General features: G+C 40.2%; 1 protein-coding gene across 2 annotated transcripts in view; it reads right to left on the reverse strand.

Annotated features, from left to right (window-relative positions):
• Window positions 1-12: 12 nt before the first annotated feature.
• The window catches only part of LOC311013768 (collagen and calcium-binding EGF domain-containing protein 1-like), a 42,038-nt gene continuing 24,150 nt past the window's right edge, over window positions 13-17,900 (reverse strand). The window contains exons 2-12 of one of the 2 annotated variants that reach the window (XM_084009958.1): window positions 12,007-12,090; window positions 8,691-8,804; window positions 4,835-4,887; window positions 3,626-3,760; window positions 3,178-3,315; window positions 2,797-2,930; window positions 2,567-2,681; window positions 2,091-2,230; window positions 1,751-1,786; window positions 1,269-1,304; window positions 13-1,015 (exon numbers count right to left, since the gene is read on the reverse strand). In XM_084009958.1, coding sequence (XP_083866084.1) covers window positions 827-1,015; window positions 1,269-1,304; window positions 1,751-1,786; window positions 2,091-2,230; window positions 2,567-2,681; window positions 2,797-2,930; window positions 3,178-3,315; window positions 3,626-3,760; window positions 4,835-4,856 — 945 coding nt within the window. In that variant the 5' untranslated portion in view covers window positions 4,857-4,887; window positions 8,691-8,804; window positions 12,007-12,090 and the 3' untranslated portion in view covers window positions 13-826. Of the gene's footprint in view, window positions 1,016-1,268; window positions 1,305-1,750; window positions 1,787-2,090; window positions 2,231-2,566; window positions 2,682-2,796; window positions 2,931-3,177; window positions 3,316-3,625; window positions 3,761-4,830; window positions 4,888-8,690; window positions 8,805-12,006; window positions 12,091-17,900 lie in introns of both variants that reach the window. The other variant, XM_084009959.1, reaches the window with a different exon arrangement.

Raw genomic sequence — 17,900 nt, forward strand, 5'->3', positions numbered from 1 at the left:
AGCAAAGTAGCGTCAAATACAAACTTCATTTATGAATGTGCTGCATGAAATACAGGCGTGAACGGTCATTTCTTAATCACATGAGCTCCTCTAGTTAATAGTGCAAATAGGGCTTTAGATTACATCTAGATGGACATTTGCAGTACAATGTTATTTTGTTAATCAAACTTGAACTTGAGTTGTTTAATTCTACAATTTCATAAAAAATCCATGAGACATTACTGTTTTTGTCCAGCTGTACAGGATTTGGGGTTTGTAAAACTCTCATGAATTGGTTTCTGAAGATGCCTCAGAGTAGAGAGGAGCTGCAGAGCTCAGACTTGAGGGCTGGATACTGCAGGCAGGTGCAAGGGAGGCTCCCAGTGCGGGTCCTGGATCTTTGTGCCAACGCCTTGCAGGCAAACTGTCAGTGGCTGCAGAGCTTCCATGGGGCAGACAGGAACAGGAAGAGATGTAGACGATAACGGTCTCCGTTTGAAGTGGTTCATCTCAGAGGCACAGCTCGGAGACTAAGACATAAAGGCATCTTTCTCACTCCACGTCCTGCACACACATCCCTCACACTCACACCGCAGCATATATGAAAGGCAGTCAGTCCTCGCAGTGGTGAAGAGAGTCCAATTTCTGTGTCTTTAATCCGTGTTTCTCTCCGTTTTACTGTCTGTGGCAGAATGCAATCAGGGCTCCTTGCCCAGTTCATCCCAGCTGTGTGGTTTGGGATTATTTACATGTTGGCACTTTGACCACCAGCATCCGTTATCAAGAAAGAAACAAAGAGTCTAGTTTAGTGATTGTCTTGCTGTTACTGTGGGTGGGCTGTCAAAGGTCAGGTGCTGAGCAGGAGATCTCCTTGTCCGGAGCCCCACTCCACAAAATCCATCTCCCCGCTGGAATGAGGAGGACTGTCCAGAGAGATGCCCCGCCGCTCCCCAAACACCTTCTCCTGCAGTTCCACTATATCATTGCGGATGTCGGCCATAATTAGCAGGAGGAAGTCGAAGGAGCCGGGTGGTCCCTGGGGACAGAGGAATTGATTAAGATGCCCTGCATGTCATTTTGAACTGTTTTGACAATCAGTCAACCGGTTTTCTTGTCGTTTTTTTTTTTTTGTGAGAACCATTTTCACAACTTCTCATTTACATTATAGAATGAGGTTGACACCTCGATCCTATTAGAGTTGGCATAGAAAAGAACTGTAGCATTTTATTTGGTTATATAGAGTCATATAGTAGCAATAAAGACTTAAATTTGAGTGTAAGTTGACTTACAGGTGGCCCTTCGGGACCTGCAGGTCCCCTCTCGCCCTGTAGATGACAAACAGCATTTTAACAGACATCTTTCAAAAGATCTGCAAACTGCACAGTCGCATATTGATTCAAGATACACTGTTCTATTTGATGAGTAACACATCGTGAGTCTTGAAAACCTTCCAATCGAATGTCAAGCAGGTTAAAGCTGTAATGATTAGTATTCAATGTCAATGTATATCAATAAGGAAGAGAGAAGGAAACCAGAAGCATGGCAGAGCTAGCTGTACAGAACTTCCTGTGGTTATGTTTTATTACTTGTTGGCCATTTTATTTCAGTCAGTCGCTGCTTTAGAGGACTCTGTTCACTCAGTGACAAGAGTCTCTGGTGGGGAGGGACTAGGATGCGAGGAGAGGAGGCGAGGAAAGCAAGTGAGATACGAACTGAGAAATGAGAAGAGGGGAATAATAAAGGGTAAAAAATAAAGATATTCAATAATGACCTTTAGTCCATCTCTTCCTGTTGCCCCAGTTGGTCCCTGTATGAATGATAAGACACGTGAGCTGATCAGGCATTCGTTACGGAGATGAATGGACACGCTTTAAGTTCCATTTATGAAGTTGTGACTGACGATGCCATCTTATGTCTATATGTATATGCGTTCTCATAATACCAGCGGCACCAAACCCCCATTCATATGACCCTTTGGATCCGTTAACACACTGAGGACGTGACCTTGTGGTTTTGAGAAGCTACGTTGATGTCCTGACGCTCCAGTGGGAAATAAACTGAAAAAGCGATGTCCTAACCCCTGCATTGTGGAATGTTTTTTTTTTCCTTACCACTGGCCCCCTGCGACCTCTTTTCATGTGCTTCAGGTCAGGCTCTGGGCCCATGGGTCCCATGTCTCCCCGTGGACCCCGAGGGCCAGGCGGGCCCCTGTCCCCTGAGTCCCCTCTCTTTCCGGGTTCTCCTGGGTGTCCTGTGGAGGGCAGATGGATACAGTGATAACGTGATAACATTCTTTCTCTCAGACAGGTCATCTAAAACCCTTGTTTTGCTTTTATTTTCATTGCTGTAACCTTAGGAACATGTTTTTTTCTTCATTCCTTTATTATTAAGTGTAGAGCATTTACTTTTATTTATTTTTCAACACACTTTTTACATTTTTTCCACATTCTCTGTGTCCTCACACTCCCTTTTTGTTATTCTAACAACTATAATGCATGGCTGCATTAATCACAAACTCTCCTTGTGCACATATCTGGAGCCAGCAGTGGATTTAACTTGTCTTACATTACAGTTATATCTAGATTACCTGGGACCCCAGGAGCTCCTGGGGGGCCGGGTGGACCAGGAAGACAAGGGTTGTCAGGACTTTTTCCCACCCTCCCCAGTGATGGTTTATCACTTCTATTGGCCAGGTCAGGTACCTTAAAACACAAAAAAGAAAGACTGTGTAGGCTGACGTATTCTGATTTCAACTCAAACATCTATTTTCCGGTCTCCTATGCTGAACATGTTGACTCATTGTAAGTGTAATGTTACCTGGTTGGGTGACAGTGTGCTGCCCAGCATTAGTTTTAGCTGCAGCAGACTGCTCTGCATGTTTATAAAATCCTGACAGGTGAACGAGCAGGTACCAGCACTCATCAGGGTCTCTGACTTCCCGGAAGAACTCACTGCAAGACAAAAGATGTGCTTAAAGTTTTTCCTAGCACACGTACATCAAACCTCTAATATTCCTGTTGCACACTGTACTATTTGACCAACAGACTGAAATCACACTAAGACAATAAAAGTTCACTTCCTTTAAAGAGGGTAACAAAGTAAAACAATTACTGTCCAAACACTGGAACATCCATCATCGGCATCCTACTGGATGAATAATCAATGAACGCATACACTAGTAGAGACATATAGACTCACAGTTGTGTACAGGGATGCAGGAGCGTTGGTCCGGTGCGAGTATGTATCCACTGCGACAGCGACACAGGAAGCTGCCCACTGTGTTCACACACTCATGGTCACACATGCTGCTGCCCGGGTGCTCACACTCATCAATGTCTGTACGTGTGTGTGTGTGTGTGTGTGTGTGTGTGTGTGTGTGTGTGTGTGTGTGTGTGTGTGTGTGTGTGTGTGTGTGAAGGGAGACAAACAGATAAATAACATTATTATAAAGAAAATACAAATTCTAATGAAAGTTCACACAGGAGGAGGGCGCTGTTTATCCAGTTTAAAAAACATGTATGATTAAAGCAGGGAGTTTGAGGAACTTTTTAAATATGCATGTGGGTCAATGTATGATGAAGTGGGTATGAAAAACCCAATTACAGTCCAAATATTGAACAGAGAGATATGAGAAGTGTGTATTGACCCAGACAGTAGGGAGATTTGTGGTGGCGGTGTCTCTCTCGGTCGAAGCGATAGCCGGGGTAACATGTGCAGACGACTCGTCCAAAGTTATCAGTGCACTGCTGCTCGCATGGCGACGCCGCACACACATCCACACCTGCAGAGAGCCAGGAGGCAGAGAGTTAGCTGAGAAAGTTATTTAAGGTCACTGCAATCACCAGGAGGGCTATTAGTCCTTATCACCAAGACTAAAGCCTCTGGCTGGACTGCAAACTACTTTAAGAGACTTACAATGACCACAAAGACATACATAATGACTTCAAAGAGATACAAAACAACTACAAAGAGACACAAAATCCACAAATAAATACATAATGACTAGAAAGAAATACATAATGACTAGAAAGAGAGACAAAACAACTACAAAGGGGTTTAAATAACCACAGAAGACATACTTCCATCAGACCAAAACAATTACAACAAGGTGACACAAAACAACTATCAAAAACAGACAAAAAAGACACACATCTTAAGGCATCTTAACAACAACAACAACAACCATAAACTCTGTGTGTTGCTCCTGTGGGAGAGGTGTTGGGGCCTTTTGCATGTCTGTTCCCAGGGGCCCATTGTCTCAGAATCAGCACATGCTTGTATACACAATTATGTGAATATTCAGGCCCATCCATCCCTTAAGGCTGTTGTGTTCATGGAGGAACAGTGCCCTCTAGTGGTCGATGTGACTCACTGTTATTCTTTGGATGCATCCTACAGTCTTTATTGTGTATTTGACGCTGCCGACACTAAACCCGTTTGTCAATACTGCACAATATTTTTCCTGGTCGTGATTCCTGAGTTCTACTTGAACAATTTACAGATTATTTAAATGAACCACCACATGAAAACGTTGGCAGTCCTCTGTGCCAAACCTGTGGTCAGTTTCTTCTCTGGATGCCTGTTATATTCGTTTGTTCCAGTGCCCTACAACATGCAAGTTATCTGACACGGCTCCTTGAACCTAATTGCTCCGAAAGTCGACAACAGTGTGTGCATTCTGTGGACTTCTTTGGAGGACCACATTGACAAATGTGGTCTCCAGGCTGTGTTTTGTGCAGCCTGCTATCTGGAAACTGCTGTAGTGGATAAATGATATCAGATTTGGAGCATGCGAATCAGATGTGAGCGTTCATGAGCCAGACATAGAGGAGTATAATGTGTATGGTTTACCTACTTTCAGGTATGCACTGGCCCATCACAAACCTGAAACCGTCACAGCATTTCCTCCTGAGAAACAAGACAAAATGTAATCAGATGTTTTTTTTTCGATCACCATTCTCACATCAGCGGTGCCAGCCCATCTGCTTATCGTCAAGGAATTGTTTGACATTTTGGGAAATATTTATTTACTCTCTTGCCAAGAGATAGATGAGGAGATGAATGCCACTCTCGGGTTTGTGTGGCATGTGATGCTACAGACCTCAACCACTTAGCTTAGCATAAAGACTGGACATGTGGAAACATCTAGCATGGCTCTTTCCAAAGGTAAATAAAAATCCATCAATGCCAGCACAAATTAATTTGAATGTCATATCTTGTTAGCTTGATTTGTAGAAAGAAATGTAAAAACCAGCAGAGAAGCAGGTTGATTGGTTTGGATCCAAATATTGACATTTAAGTGCAAAAACACAAGAATTAGTATTCTGTTATACATGTGCAAAGCAGCTGCCCTCTACTGTTGAAACCAAATATTGCAATTTAATTTTGCTATTGGGCTGATCTGGAGCCAGCTTTCATCACCAAGCATTACCAATGAGCCCCTTTTAAGTTTTGTGTTCTATAAAGTAAAGTAAAATTCAGAGAGAGTATCTTTAAGAGAGAGAAATACTATACTGTACCACCCTGACATTATTTAACTTCTTCATTAAATGTTTACATGTGTGTGTGGTCTGCATACTCCTTTCCTGTTTTGAGGTCACGTTGTCTTTTGCGTGTATCTTCAATTCCTGTTTTGTTTAGTTAACTCTTGTGTCATCTCATCCTAGATCTTCGTTGCCCTCGCTGCCTGCCTGTGTGCCGAACCTTGACAGCTGTTTATTCAAACCATGAGTCCGATGTGCCTGATATGGTCCCATATTAGATGGTAAATCAATGATAAAATGGATTTAAAACAACATATTACATAACTAACAACTCATGCTTAGTGGTGCTGAGTGTTCAGATGTTTGGGGATTGACGCAGCATGTGCATTTTGTTGTGAACACGAGGAGACACTTTAAAGATCAGTCTGATAAAGCTACTCAAGTGTGTCAAAATACGCTCAGCAAAGTAGCACCAAACATCTCACATGTCGGGGTGTATTGCCAAACATATGGGGAGACGTCCACAAAATACATAAAGGAAGCTTCCATCAGGTTGCCCATTGTCGCCTTTACTTTTTGCTATGGTGATTGAACCATTGGCGGCAAGTGTCAGAGATAATACAAGCATTCAAGGTTTAAGGATTAAAAACTATGAACATAAAATTTCTTTATATGCAGATGACATTCTCTTATACATTACAGATCCAGAGAAATCAATAATACATTTACAAAATACGATTCAACAATTTGGAAGCTACTCTGGATATAAGATAAATTTTACTAAATCTAGTGCTGTTCTCTTACACATGCCGCCAACAGAAAAAATCCTTTCATCTTGTAGTTTTCAGTGGACATCAGAAAGCTTTAAATATTTGGGTATAAGTATTACTCCGAATTTACATAACCTCTTCAAAGAAAATTACACCCCCCTTGTACACAGGGTTAAATCAGACTTGTTAAAATGGTCCTCCTTACCTCTTTCATTATTAGGACGTATAAATGTTATCAGAATGAACGTTCTCCCAAGATTCAATTTTCTTTTTCAGATGTTACCATGCTTCTTGGCTGCGGATTTTTTTAAACCATTAAATCGTTGTATTTCAAAATTCATTTGGAATAATAAGAAACCTAGGATTAGTTTAATGACTCTAATGAAGCCGGAACCTATGGGAGGTCTCGGTCTCCCTAATCTGCAATATTACTTTTGGGCAGCCCAGTTAAGGAACATGGCATCATGGATATTGGAGAGACAAGAATCTCTGTGGGTCCAGATGGAAACAGAGTCGCTTAAACCTTTACCTCTGGTTTCTCTTTTGTTTATAAATAATTTTGAAAAGATAGATGAACTGGACAAATGTTTTTAATACTCTGTTAACATGGAAAGCTTGTAGGAAAAAATATGGTATCACTTATTGTACTTCTGTGGACTCACCTATTTACCAAAATCCAGATCTGAACATTCAAACAAAGATCAACATAAGAGAATGGACAAACTCCGGTTTAATACAATTTAAAGACCTATTTAATCTGAATAGGCAATTAAAATCATTTGCTGATTTAAGAAAGGAATACAACATTTCTAATAAAGATTTTTTTAAATATTTACAAATCCGGAGTCTTGTTCATTCACTTATTAAAGCAGACAAACTGCGGTTTGTATTATTTGAGATAGAAGATATATTAATGTCCTCTGAAACAATAAAAGGGAAAATAAGTGAATTTTACAACATTCTCTCAAGAGGAGGTAAGTCATCTTTCCAGATTATAAAGAAGTCATGGGAAAAGGACTTAGAGATAGTCTTTGAAGAAAACACCTGGTTAAATATCTGTGAAAGAATACACTTTCCATTCACTAGCAACAAAATTAAGGAATCTAATTTTAAATTCATTCATAAACTATACCTAACACCAACAAAAATGCATAAAATCTCCAAGACTATCTCAGCAAAATGTCCCAGATGTAAAAGAACGGATGGGACATTTATACATATGTTTTGGGAGTGTGACCTTCTACAAAATTTTTGGAAATCAATTCACTCCTTTACACAATCTGTTTTGAAAATAAAATTTGATTTAAGTCCCAGTTTGTATTTGTTAAATGATCCATTGCATCCTCAGTTAGATACGAAAAAATGCAGGATATTAATTATGATAACATACTTTGCGAAGAAATGCATACTCTTATTTTGGAAAGATGATTTCCCTCCAACTCTTAAGATTTTTACAAATCAGATTTCAGCTTTTTTACCCTTAGAAAAATTAACTTTGGAAAAACATAAATGTGGTTATATTTTTCAAGAATTTTGGTTTCCATTACTTTTAGGTTTGGAGGAATTTTCTAAAGGGGACATATGATTGGTTGAGCCCTGAATTGGTGCCCTATAGAGCAGGGCAGACCTTAATATTAAATATATGTATCTCTGTAAAATATATGCGTATGTTTGACTATGTGGATGTACATATGTGTTGCGAGCACGTTTGTGTATGTTGGTGCAGGTAAGCACATATAGGTGTAAATACCCACTAATGTCAGTGAAGACAGATTGCTGCTTTTCCACTTATTTTTTTTAATTCTTTTATTTGATTTAGATATTTGTTTATTTTTTGGTTTGTTTTTGTTTGTTTGTTCTGTTTGTATTTTGTTTTCTTGTCTATCCTATATAGCTATATATACATGGGCTAAACAAAAAAAAGAAGAAAGAAAGAAATTGTACGAGTCACCCCATCATCGATATTGTTTCAGGATGGATATTTTTGTTGTTGTATCCTTTTTGTTAATTTATTGGAAATAAAAAAAAAATATATATATAAAAAAAAAAAAAAAAAACCTGGAAGAAGGTGCTGTCCTTTCACTCTGTAATCAATAACAAGCTGCTTTCTGAGACAAGGAAGGCATGTATTGAGTATCGGAGCTGTCATGACCTTAATTGATTTAGATTAAGTGCAAAGAGGAGAAAAGGTGCTGCTTGTGTGACAGTAGTACAGATTTAAGATGACATGGTTGTATCCCGCAGTCTTTTTGTTTTGTCTGAACTAGTATTCAGTACACGATCATTAACTGGGGAAAGACAAACTGTAACACATAATTCTATATACCTGTACTTAACTGTACATGATGAAGTACATTAAAAAGAGTTTAAACCATCAACTCTTGGCTCATTTCCTGAACATTAATGGTGGGGCCAGAAAGCAGCGTTGAGCCATATTGCGAGCCACCTGCCTACTTACCCTGGTGGCTCCGATGATGGTCAGTAAATCTCCTTTACAGAAAGGCAGGTCCTGTTCGTTGGCAGTCTGGAAGTTGTACTTGGCTACACACTCTGTGCCAGTCGACCATGGTGCCTACGTCACATAAGACAGAGAGAAACCAACATTAATGACAGCGGAGTTGAACTGAGATGTAACATAGCATGACAGCGTCAAAAAGAGAGGGAACAAGGCACTGAGGGCGGACTTAGAAATACTCAAATGGGCCGGTGTTTTTACATGATATGCCACGATCGTTTATAAATAACTGGTTTGTGGCGTAAAACCGCAATGGTGTCTCCTTTTGCAGAAGCATCCCGGCTTTGCGGAACCAGAGACGCCATGACGTGTTACACACTGAGGTCATTGCTGCTCAGAGGAGGAACGCATGTGAGAACCCATTCCGTTTCAGTACCTTTTACAATAACGACTGTGAGGAGTGATACTCCTGTAACGAAAAGGCAGTGTAAAAGGGGCTTTAATGTTATTTCAGTCATTAACGCCACAGCCTCACAGCAAGGTGGTGCTGGGTTTGAATCTTTCTTTATGGAGTCGTTCTTCTAGTGTTACTGCAAAGCACACCATCCCATATCCGTTGAATGTGTTCATCCTGTGCAGTTAGCTACAAAAACGGAGTAAAACGACCACAAACAAAGTAAGTAATGACACTAAAATTACTCGTAACAGCCGTTCACATTGCAGGTCGCAATGGATTTTCACATAACAAGAGGCAACTAACTAACACTATCAACATCAGCATGCATTTTCAATACAGAGTGCTGAAATCTCAGGGATGTGATGTTGCACACATCCCTGGATATGATCTATCGTATGCATGCTAACACCACCCACTTCACAGATTAATATATCCCAAGGTGGTTGTGTGAATCTTGGCAAAAATGTTGAGAAGACAAAAGCAGAGAGCAGGAACTACAGACGCAATGAAGTTGAGGAGAAAAAAAAAAGCATCCTGATTATTTTACATCGCCAAAGAACCCACTTAGTACCAGTAAAAATGCAGATGCTGCACTCTGTCTTAGGATCCTTTTAAAGTTATGAGGGGGAAATGTGTAAATAATGAACATTTCTGGGTGAATGAAATACATTTTATTTGATCATTTACAATTCAAAGCTTGCAGTAATTAAAAGTATTTCCGCTCAACGTCTCACCAGCTGGCTAAAGCTCCCACATCAACTTTTATGTGTTGCGTTGTAATTTTGGACTCCTCCCTACTGCTGACCTGTCCAAGGTAACCGATTGCCATTTGTCCTATGGTTGCTGGGACAGCCTTCAATTTCTCTCCCACAACAGAATATGAAATGAAAAAAATTAAACATATGCTACGCACAACTATGCATTTTAAAAACCAAAATAATCAGTTCCTTTTTTGAGCAGCCACTGCCTGATCCCTGGCTCATATGAAAAGAAGTCATAATACCACAGCCGCTGCCTCATAATTTGATTCACTGAATATGTCTTGAATGGCCACCTGTGCTCATTGCCAGTCACTGTGAATAATGTAAATGTGGCAGCTACACGCCTCAAACACAAATGGAAATGACAGCTAGGATAAGGATGCTGTGTGCATTCGGTTTGCCCCGTTAGATCAGAACAGTGGGTGTGATGAAAAACACGCCACAATAGAGTGAATGAGATGAAATGAGAAAGCCGGAGCACAAAGCAGCAGGTGTGAGTGAGCGGCTGTAAAGCTGAATGTGTCTGATGCAGTCTCAGTCAGTGGTGCGTAATGAGTGAGGACCGCTGGTGACGACTCTGACTGACGGGTATGTGGATACAGAATAACCCCTATTCTCCCCCTGTTGACTTCCATGTGGTCATGTGGTTCCTTTACACAAAGCCACTGGGAAAGATAACCATCGGCTGCATTTAACCTGATGTTGCATTCACACATTTTAGATTTTAGAAGCAGGCTTCTCTTTTATTTCCTTTTTATTTATCCAGTTTTTATGACTGAAAACGTTAAAATGGCATATTCCTGTAAGCGTCATCCTCCTGCAGAGTCAAATATATTGCAAGTCAACTGTATATATCATTACTTGACATCCAAATCCATCTACTGAGTGAACCTACAAGATTTTTCTCCACCGGATGTAGTGGGTGCACAGCACTTGCTGAATCTTTGACCTTATGGTCAAAAGATTGGTAAGATTACCAGTAGGTCACACTGCTGCCCATCAAAACAGTCTAGGCCAAAAGAATGTTTTGACGTCTTGACCTACAGAAAATCCACTGAATAGCTCTGGAAAAACACTCACAAACTTAAGCCACAACCCACACAGAATCCATAATGCATGTTGCTACGAACCAGAGTTTTCTGTCAAATAGGCTGAATTATCTGACATTATTATTGATTGTGGCATTTCCACATGAATCATTAGTTGCAATTAACATTCACGATCAAAAACATTATAAAACTAAAGACAGAAACAAAAGCATGATAACAACAAAATCTATGAAAGTAGCACAGCCTGCCTGAAAATATTGAATTCATCATTTTATGTGATTAAACAAACACAAGATTATAACAGATTCAAAGTGTTTAGTTCCATCGCCTTGATCTTCTTAAATCCCCCCAAGAAATGTAGGCCTTTAAAGATCTTTGCCTGACTGTGGTGGAGCAATTCGGTGTGACAGATTAAAGACAACCTGGATCAATAAAGGACATGAGAAGGCAGGATGCAGGAGAGAAAGTAATCCCACTTTGAAGCGAGCACTTGTGAAGCATTAGCTCAAACCACTGCGACTGTCGGGTAATATGAAACCACTAAAACTGACCCAACACTTTGATGGATGTGTGTTCACCAGCTATGTGGGCTAATACATTGCTACAGATATGGGTTTCTTTCAGCACATCTGAGTCTCACACACACAAGTCCTTCAGCATGTAATATATAAATGATATATCATGTGAATATATATATTTATTTATTATTATTATATATTATTGATTTATTATTATTATTATTTATTATTAATATTATTAATATTATTATTATTATTATTATTAATATTATTATATTATTAATATTATTATTATTATTATTATATTATTATTTATTATTCATATTTATATATTTATTTTCTTATAGACCTAGTCATTTATATAAAAAAAAATATTAGCTCATTTATTGTCATGGGCAATAATCAGTTGTTGCATATACATCCATAGTTTACCTTTGAACAACTTACTTCCTTGTTAATATGGACTTTTACATGAAAGAGGTTGTAGTGTTTAAAAATTGCAGGGAAAAAGAAAAGAAGTAATGCTTCACTTACATGCATCCCAGACATGATGAAGGGAATTGGGCAGCAGGTGTCCTCAGGCAGGTAGCGGTCACTGTTCAGCTAGTACCATCAGAGCTGTTACAAAAAGAAAAGCAAAGCTTTAGAAATATATCCAACAATGTGTGTATTTCAAGGGCTCATAACGAAGATGATCACAGTCCACATTTTAACATCTTGACACGTTGCACGCAGTGTTAACACGGACAGGTGCATGTCCACAGCACACAAGTCAAGTGAAGCAGAACTAAACAACCCCATCCTGCTTACCAGGCAAGCAGAAGGACAACCATTTCAAATGAATGTTCCTCAAATAACCTATTTCACTTTTATATTACATATTATTCTCTTATAGTTGCACTGTGTGGAATAACTGGTGAATAGAAAAGCTATAGATTTATGTATGATAATATTGATTAGGATTTACCGACATTGTTAATAGACTAATGACTACATCACATATGTGACCCAGGACCATCGGTGCAACTTACAGCATGGTAACCTGTATGTGAATATTTTTTACTTACATATGAAATGAAACATATTTGTGTGTGCATTGAAAATGTATTTGTGTTTTGAGTCACATGTATATACAAATCCCCAAATACATTTGTAAATCTTTTTTGTGTATTTATGAATTTCTGTGTGCATTTATGAATTATGAGACTGTTCTAGCTCCATACTGTGAGGGTGTGCTTCCATTCTGTGCTAAGGCTGTAGACGACACACCCAGGACCAAAAGATGGGGAAATAGTGGAATAGTAAGCAATACGCTCTGGCTTCAACATACATGTAGATCAAATAAAGTCTCTGTCCTTTTTAATCCAAGAAGAATCAATGTACAGATCTCCATCAACAAATAATAACGCACAACAGTAAACATATTTAAGCTGTAAAATGCTTTACTTGCAATAACTCAAAATGTCCACATATAATACTCAATGTCAGAGCAAGATTTTGAATTCCTATTCCTCGGACAAATAAAGTTAGCTGCAGCAAAAAGACACATCGCTAGCTGAAAGGTGGCTTTCTAACTCTTTAATCTGATCCACGCTTTTTAGCAATATTCTACAGAATTTGAAATCCATGGAAGTGAGTTGAGGGCAGCTCTCAGGTGTGAGCCAAGTCTAAGTCTTTGTTTTTCAGCCAAACTGAATCCAGGCTTTTAAAGAGGTGTTCTTGGTACAGTAACAAAAATGAGGGAGAGGAAGAAGGGGGGAAAAGAGGGAGAGACGACCTATAAATACAAATTGTTAGAGATGAGGGAATGTACAAACTGCCAATGTGCCAATTGTCAACTTCCAATGTGTCTCAATCAGCAGCTAAAAGTGTCCTTGCCTGGTTGGGCGTGTGTGGCTGGAAGTGGGTAAAAGAATGTATAGGGTGCTGGTTTGTGCCTGACCGGGTGTGTTTCTAAAGAATGCCATTTTCAACCCATATCTGTTTCTTGTGTGCTTAAAAAGTGTGTATTTTACATCTCTTAACTGCCACCCAGAAAAAGGTTTCTCATTTCATTAATTGTCAAAGACGGTGGTAAATCAGCAGTTCAAAGGTAGCTGAATATCCCCAAAGAATCTCACTTCCGATCAGCCAAGAGAACAGGAAGTTGAAATGTGGAGGGAGGTGAGTGGGAAGGAGGAAGTAGCCGACGCATATTTTCCAGTGCTTTGTATGAGTTAGGGAGGAGCCGTAGTAGGAGTCCACTGTGAGTATGGGTCCCCGGGTCACTGCCTTCCTTCAGGCCGACGACAGTTACTCTTCACGGAGTCACATCGCATAAAATTCGCCTTTGAATAAGAGCCCCTGGTTTTCAACATGATTAAGTCGCTTTCATGTAAAGTACCATTTTGCCACCGAGTAAGCCAGTTGTTTTCCACTTACAAAGCTACCGTGTCATTTCAGAGCCATGAAAAAGATGCATCTCCTTCAGAGGGCCTGGCTCCTGGCTAGCATGCTCCCTGAGAGCATCTATGGCGCGGCTTCACAGCGCTGCCATATCCTGTGTTGAAACAGGAAACAGCCTAATTGCAGACCACTGCAGATCTGTACGCAAACTGACAGAGCCAAATATATCCAAGGCCAGGCTGCTCTGCTACACCCAGAGGGCACCCGTTTCTTTCCTTTTGCCGTTCTTTACGTTTGGAGCAGCGCTGCTGGAACGGAGCAGCGCCTCGCCAACCCACAGCCACGCTAGCGAGCCAATAGACGAGAGACAAGTGAGTGCTATTCTTATCTTCCTCCAGCGCTGAGGAATGCCTGCGAGCTATTCAAGCTTCAGCATCAGCTCTCCTTAAGTTAGTCAAGTGGTACTCAGTGAAGGCTGTGAGTGAAAAGAGGACTTCAATTCAATATTCTTTGGCAGACTTGCAACGCCACGGTGTACACTTTGGTGCCAATACTTCAGAATTTCTCAGAAGAATTTGGCTCCAACACCCATACTGGAAAAAAAATGCAATTACCGTCTGTGTTTGATGCTCAGAAAGAAGGTGTTGTTTCTCCACCAGGTGTTATGCTACTGTACGGTGCAAATGAGTTAAGCCCAACAATGGCAGTGCACCAAAAGAAGCAAGGTGTTGCGTGTATTGGGACGTGTTGCTAGAGTTACCGGTTAAAATAGGAACCAGGAAGTCCAGCCTGAAGGTTGTCCGATTCCAAGACACTGCACAGCAGTTTGTATTCCTTGAAACAGACTCTGAAAAGGTATTACCATAGCGGTGTCTTGCTCCTATGCCTTGATGCCTGCCATATAAACAATAGAATTAACATTGGTGCATGGTATTTTACACACCGTGTGAGGCATTAATTGGATTGCCTTGGATTGAATACCAAGTGTGGCTGAGCTGGCATCAACCGCTTTGTGTGACTGCCCTGCGTTCTCTCGCCCAAATTAATCAGGAGGCTTGCATTTTTTGATGCTCTGCTATTGTTCGTCTTAACACGGCCTGGGACTTTGTATTCAAACCAATGACACAAACCTACCAGATGTGTCACACAGAGTGGTAATCACTTGCCTCCTAGTTACCGCTCACTGTGCAACAGGTGTTGCCAAATCAAATGTCAGGCATGCAACTGCCATTCCCGTCGCCGATTCTTCACTCGTGTTGGATCTAATTGTCAGAACTTTTTCGTCACGCAGAGACAGACTCGTTCAGCGAGCTATTAATGGTCGGGTAGAGGCGGCATATTTTCACATCCAACATGAATGACGTTCAAGTTCGAGTTCTTCCAATGAAGTCTGGTGGCTTTGAGGAGAGCATATTAATTGCATGTTTTCTAAAATTATATTTATACGGGTTTTGAATCTGTGTATATCTGTGTTTTGAGGAATGCATAATCAATATTCCTGCCGAAAAGGGTAATGTGATGAATTAAAAAAAAACATGTCATTTTTTGTGCACTTGCTACAGTGTTCCACGGTGTATTCTGTGAATGCTAGGAAGGCGTCCTGCCCAGCCTCTGAAGGAGAAACCCCCCACTGTGATGTCAGAGCAGCCTTTTTTAACAACTTCCCAGAGTGCAGTGCTGCCTTTTCTTTCGCTGTGCCAGATGACAGTAATATTATCACTGTGCCATTTTCATTATGTCTTGTTTTGTGTTACTTAAACTGCCTTTGTGCTCCGCGTCTACTGCGACAGCCTTCTTCCCTGGAAGTGCTTTGACGAATCTAGATGAAAGTGATAGAGTGACTGTGGGGTCTTGTTGCTCATCTACTATCATCTCGTTTCACCACATTAATATTTCACTGCGCTCTGCCTCCAAGACAAATTCCTGCATATTCATTATACTTTTGAGAATAAAGCGATGTTTTGTTTTTTGTTTTCCGTGCTACAACAACACACAGAACCCCGGAGCTACGCTGCTGTGTTCAACTCAAAGCCTCCTATGGCAGGTGGTGTCTTTGCTCTAAGCCGCCTAGGCCTTGTTAAAGACTCCTCAAAGGTGTTGGAAAACAAATCATCTCTCAATCCAAAGGTGTCTCTTCCACCTCGTTGAAGTGGCGGCAGAGAAAAAGATTACTGATACACTCACATATGATGGAGAATGCTGCTGAAATGAAAACGGATTAAAAAAGAACTAAAAGAAGGTTTGAATGATAGAAAACCAAACTGCAACTTTGAAAAGATATGCTGTAGTTTGTGGTGTGCTTGTCAAATTGTTGCTTTTGTGGCAGAGGTTGATCACACATTCTCTTTGTGCAATTTACTTCTCTTCACTTTATGTAGGAGTGATCTAATTAGATGTAATTTTACTATTTAAAGCAAGCCACAGACACAAAAGCTGCTCTGACACTGAATGAAAGATTGACTCGACTCAGTGACAGACGAAGATGATAATAGCACATAATAATTAACATTTCTTTAGCACTTAGATGACACGAAGCTCGTCTACATGTAAACGCTTAAATGACCGTCTTTCAAATGAACAAATCAGTCTTCCAGTTCCAAGCGAAGGCAGCAGAGTTGTCTCTTGATGGACTAATGAGTCTTCCATCTCCATTTTTCTGGTAGAAAAGCAAGCTATTGTTTTAAACGTTGGACATTTATTCCAGCTCTTAATAGCCGACACTCATCCAAAGAATCACAATGCTGTTTGTATTGGACACCTACCATGTGTTAGCAACTGGAGACTGTTTTGCTGATTGTTCCTCTGTCAGCATTTCCTGGATAAATAAAGCTTGAACAGAAGTCAGAGAGTGCCGGTGTTTAACTGTGACTGCTTGTGTCAGTTTCCAAAACTATAGTGGCAAAGCCAGGGGTTATGTAAACCACAAGTCTGGTCCAAGCAGGCCCAAGTCCATCCACAGATTACCGTCCTGCTCGCACAGCATCTAGTGGAGGTTATAAACGTCTACTTTGACTTTGGGTGACAATTTAGCTTGGCTCAGACATATGACTGTTGAAATCAGGATGTCTTTAATTGTGCGGAGGGGAAATTCCAATTTTCTGAGTCAGCGTTAAACAACAGCTGCCATCACACTCAACAAAAGGACAGTCTGAAATCAATTAAGCACTAAACAACATTCCCATCGAATTCCAAGTCTGGTTCGTCAGGTAACACCACACAAGAGCTCTGTGTGCTGCAGAAAGAGCACTTATACACACCACATGAATGTGATTTAAGTACCACTCAATCTGACCATGAGTCATGGCACATAAGGGTTTGGTTTGAAGATGTGAACTATGTTAAGCCAACTTCAGGGACAGATAAACACGGTCACTATATGAAGATTTCATGTCATGATTATCCTGGCCGAAATAATTTCTGATATTATCAATATAATAATCATAATCATTGATAAACATCAAAACGTGGAAAACTCTTAAAATGGCACCTAAACATACTGGTATCACTTTCCATCTCTTTAAGAATGAAATATTGTTTTTCTGTTACAGAGAAGGCAAACATCTGTTTTTCTTTACTTTTTAGTGAAAACCAAAAGAATCTTAATTATCATAAATCATAAGGTCTCCCTGAATGAATAAAGAATAAATAATACATTTTTCATATCCTTTATTTTTTAAATAAGGCTCTATTTACCTCTCCATCATGATAGCAATTTAACAATTATTTAAGACTGAACATTGGCCATTCAGCTGTCGTATGTTTAACACCATGTTACATTTCTATTTTTAACCACGTCACTATCCCATCAACAATGTCTTATCTCTTAAAAAGTACAGGTCAGATATGGCTATCCAACACTCACTAGAGCGGCAGCAAAGGAACCGTGGAGGGGCATTTACGTGACCTACTGGCTATGCAAATATACAGTACAAGCTCATAAAACGGTGCTCGAGGCTCTGCAGAGTGGACAGCATGGACCTGTCAAGTGTCAACAACGGATGACTTGTGGCTGCATCACATTTCCCAATATGTAAAGGACTTGA

The sequence above is a fragment of the Eutrigla gurnardus genome, assembly GCF_963514095.1.
Source record: "Eutrigla gurnardus genome assembly, chromosome: 1".
Classification (NCBI taxonomy): domain Eukaryota; kingdom Metazoa; phylum Chordata; class Actinopteri; order Perciformes; family Triglidae; genus Eutrigla; species Eutrigla gurnardus.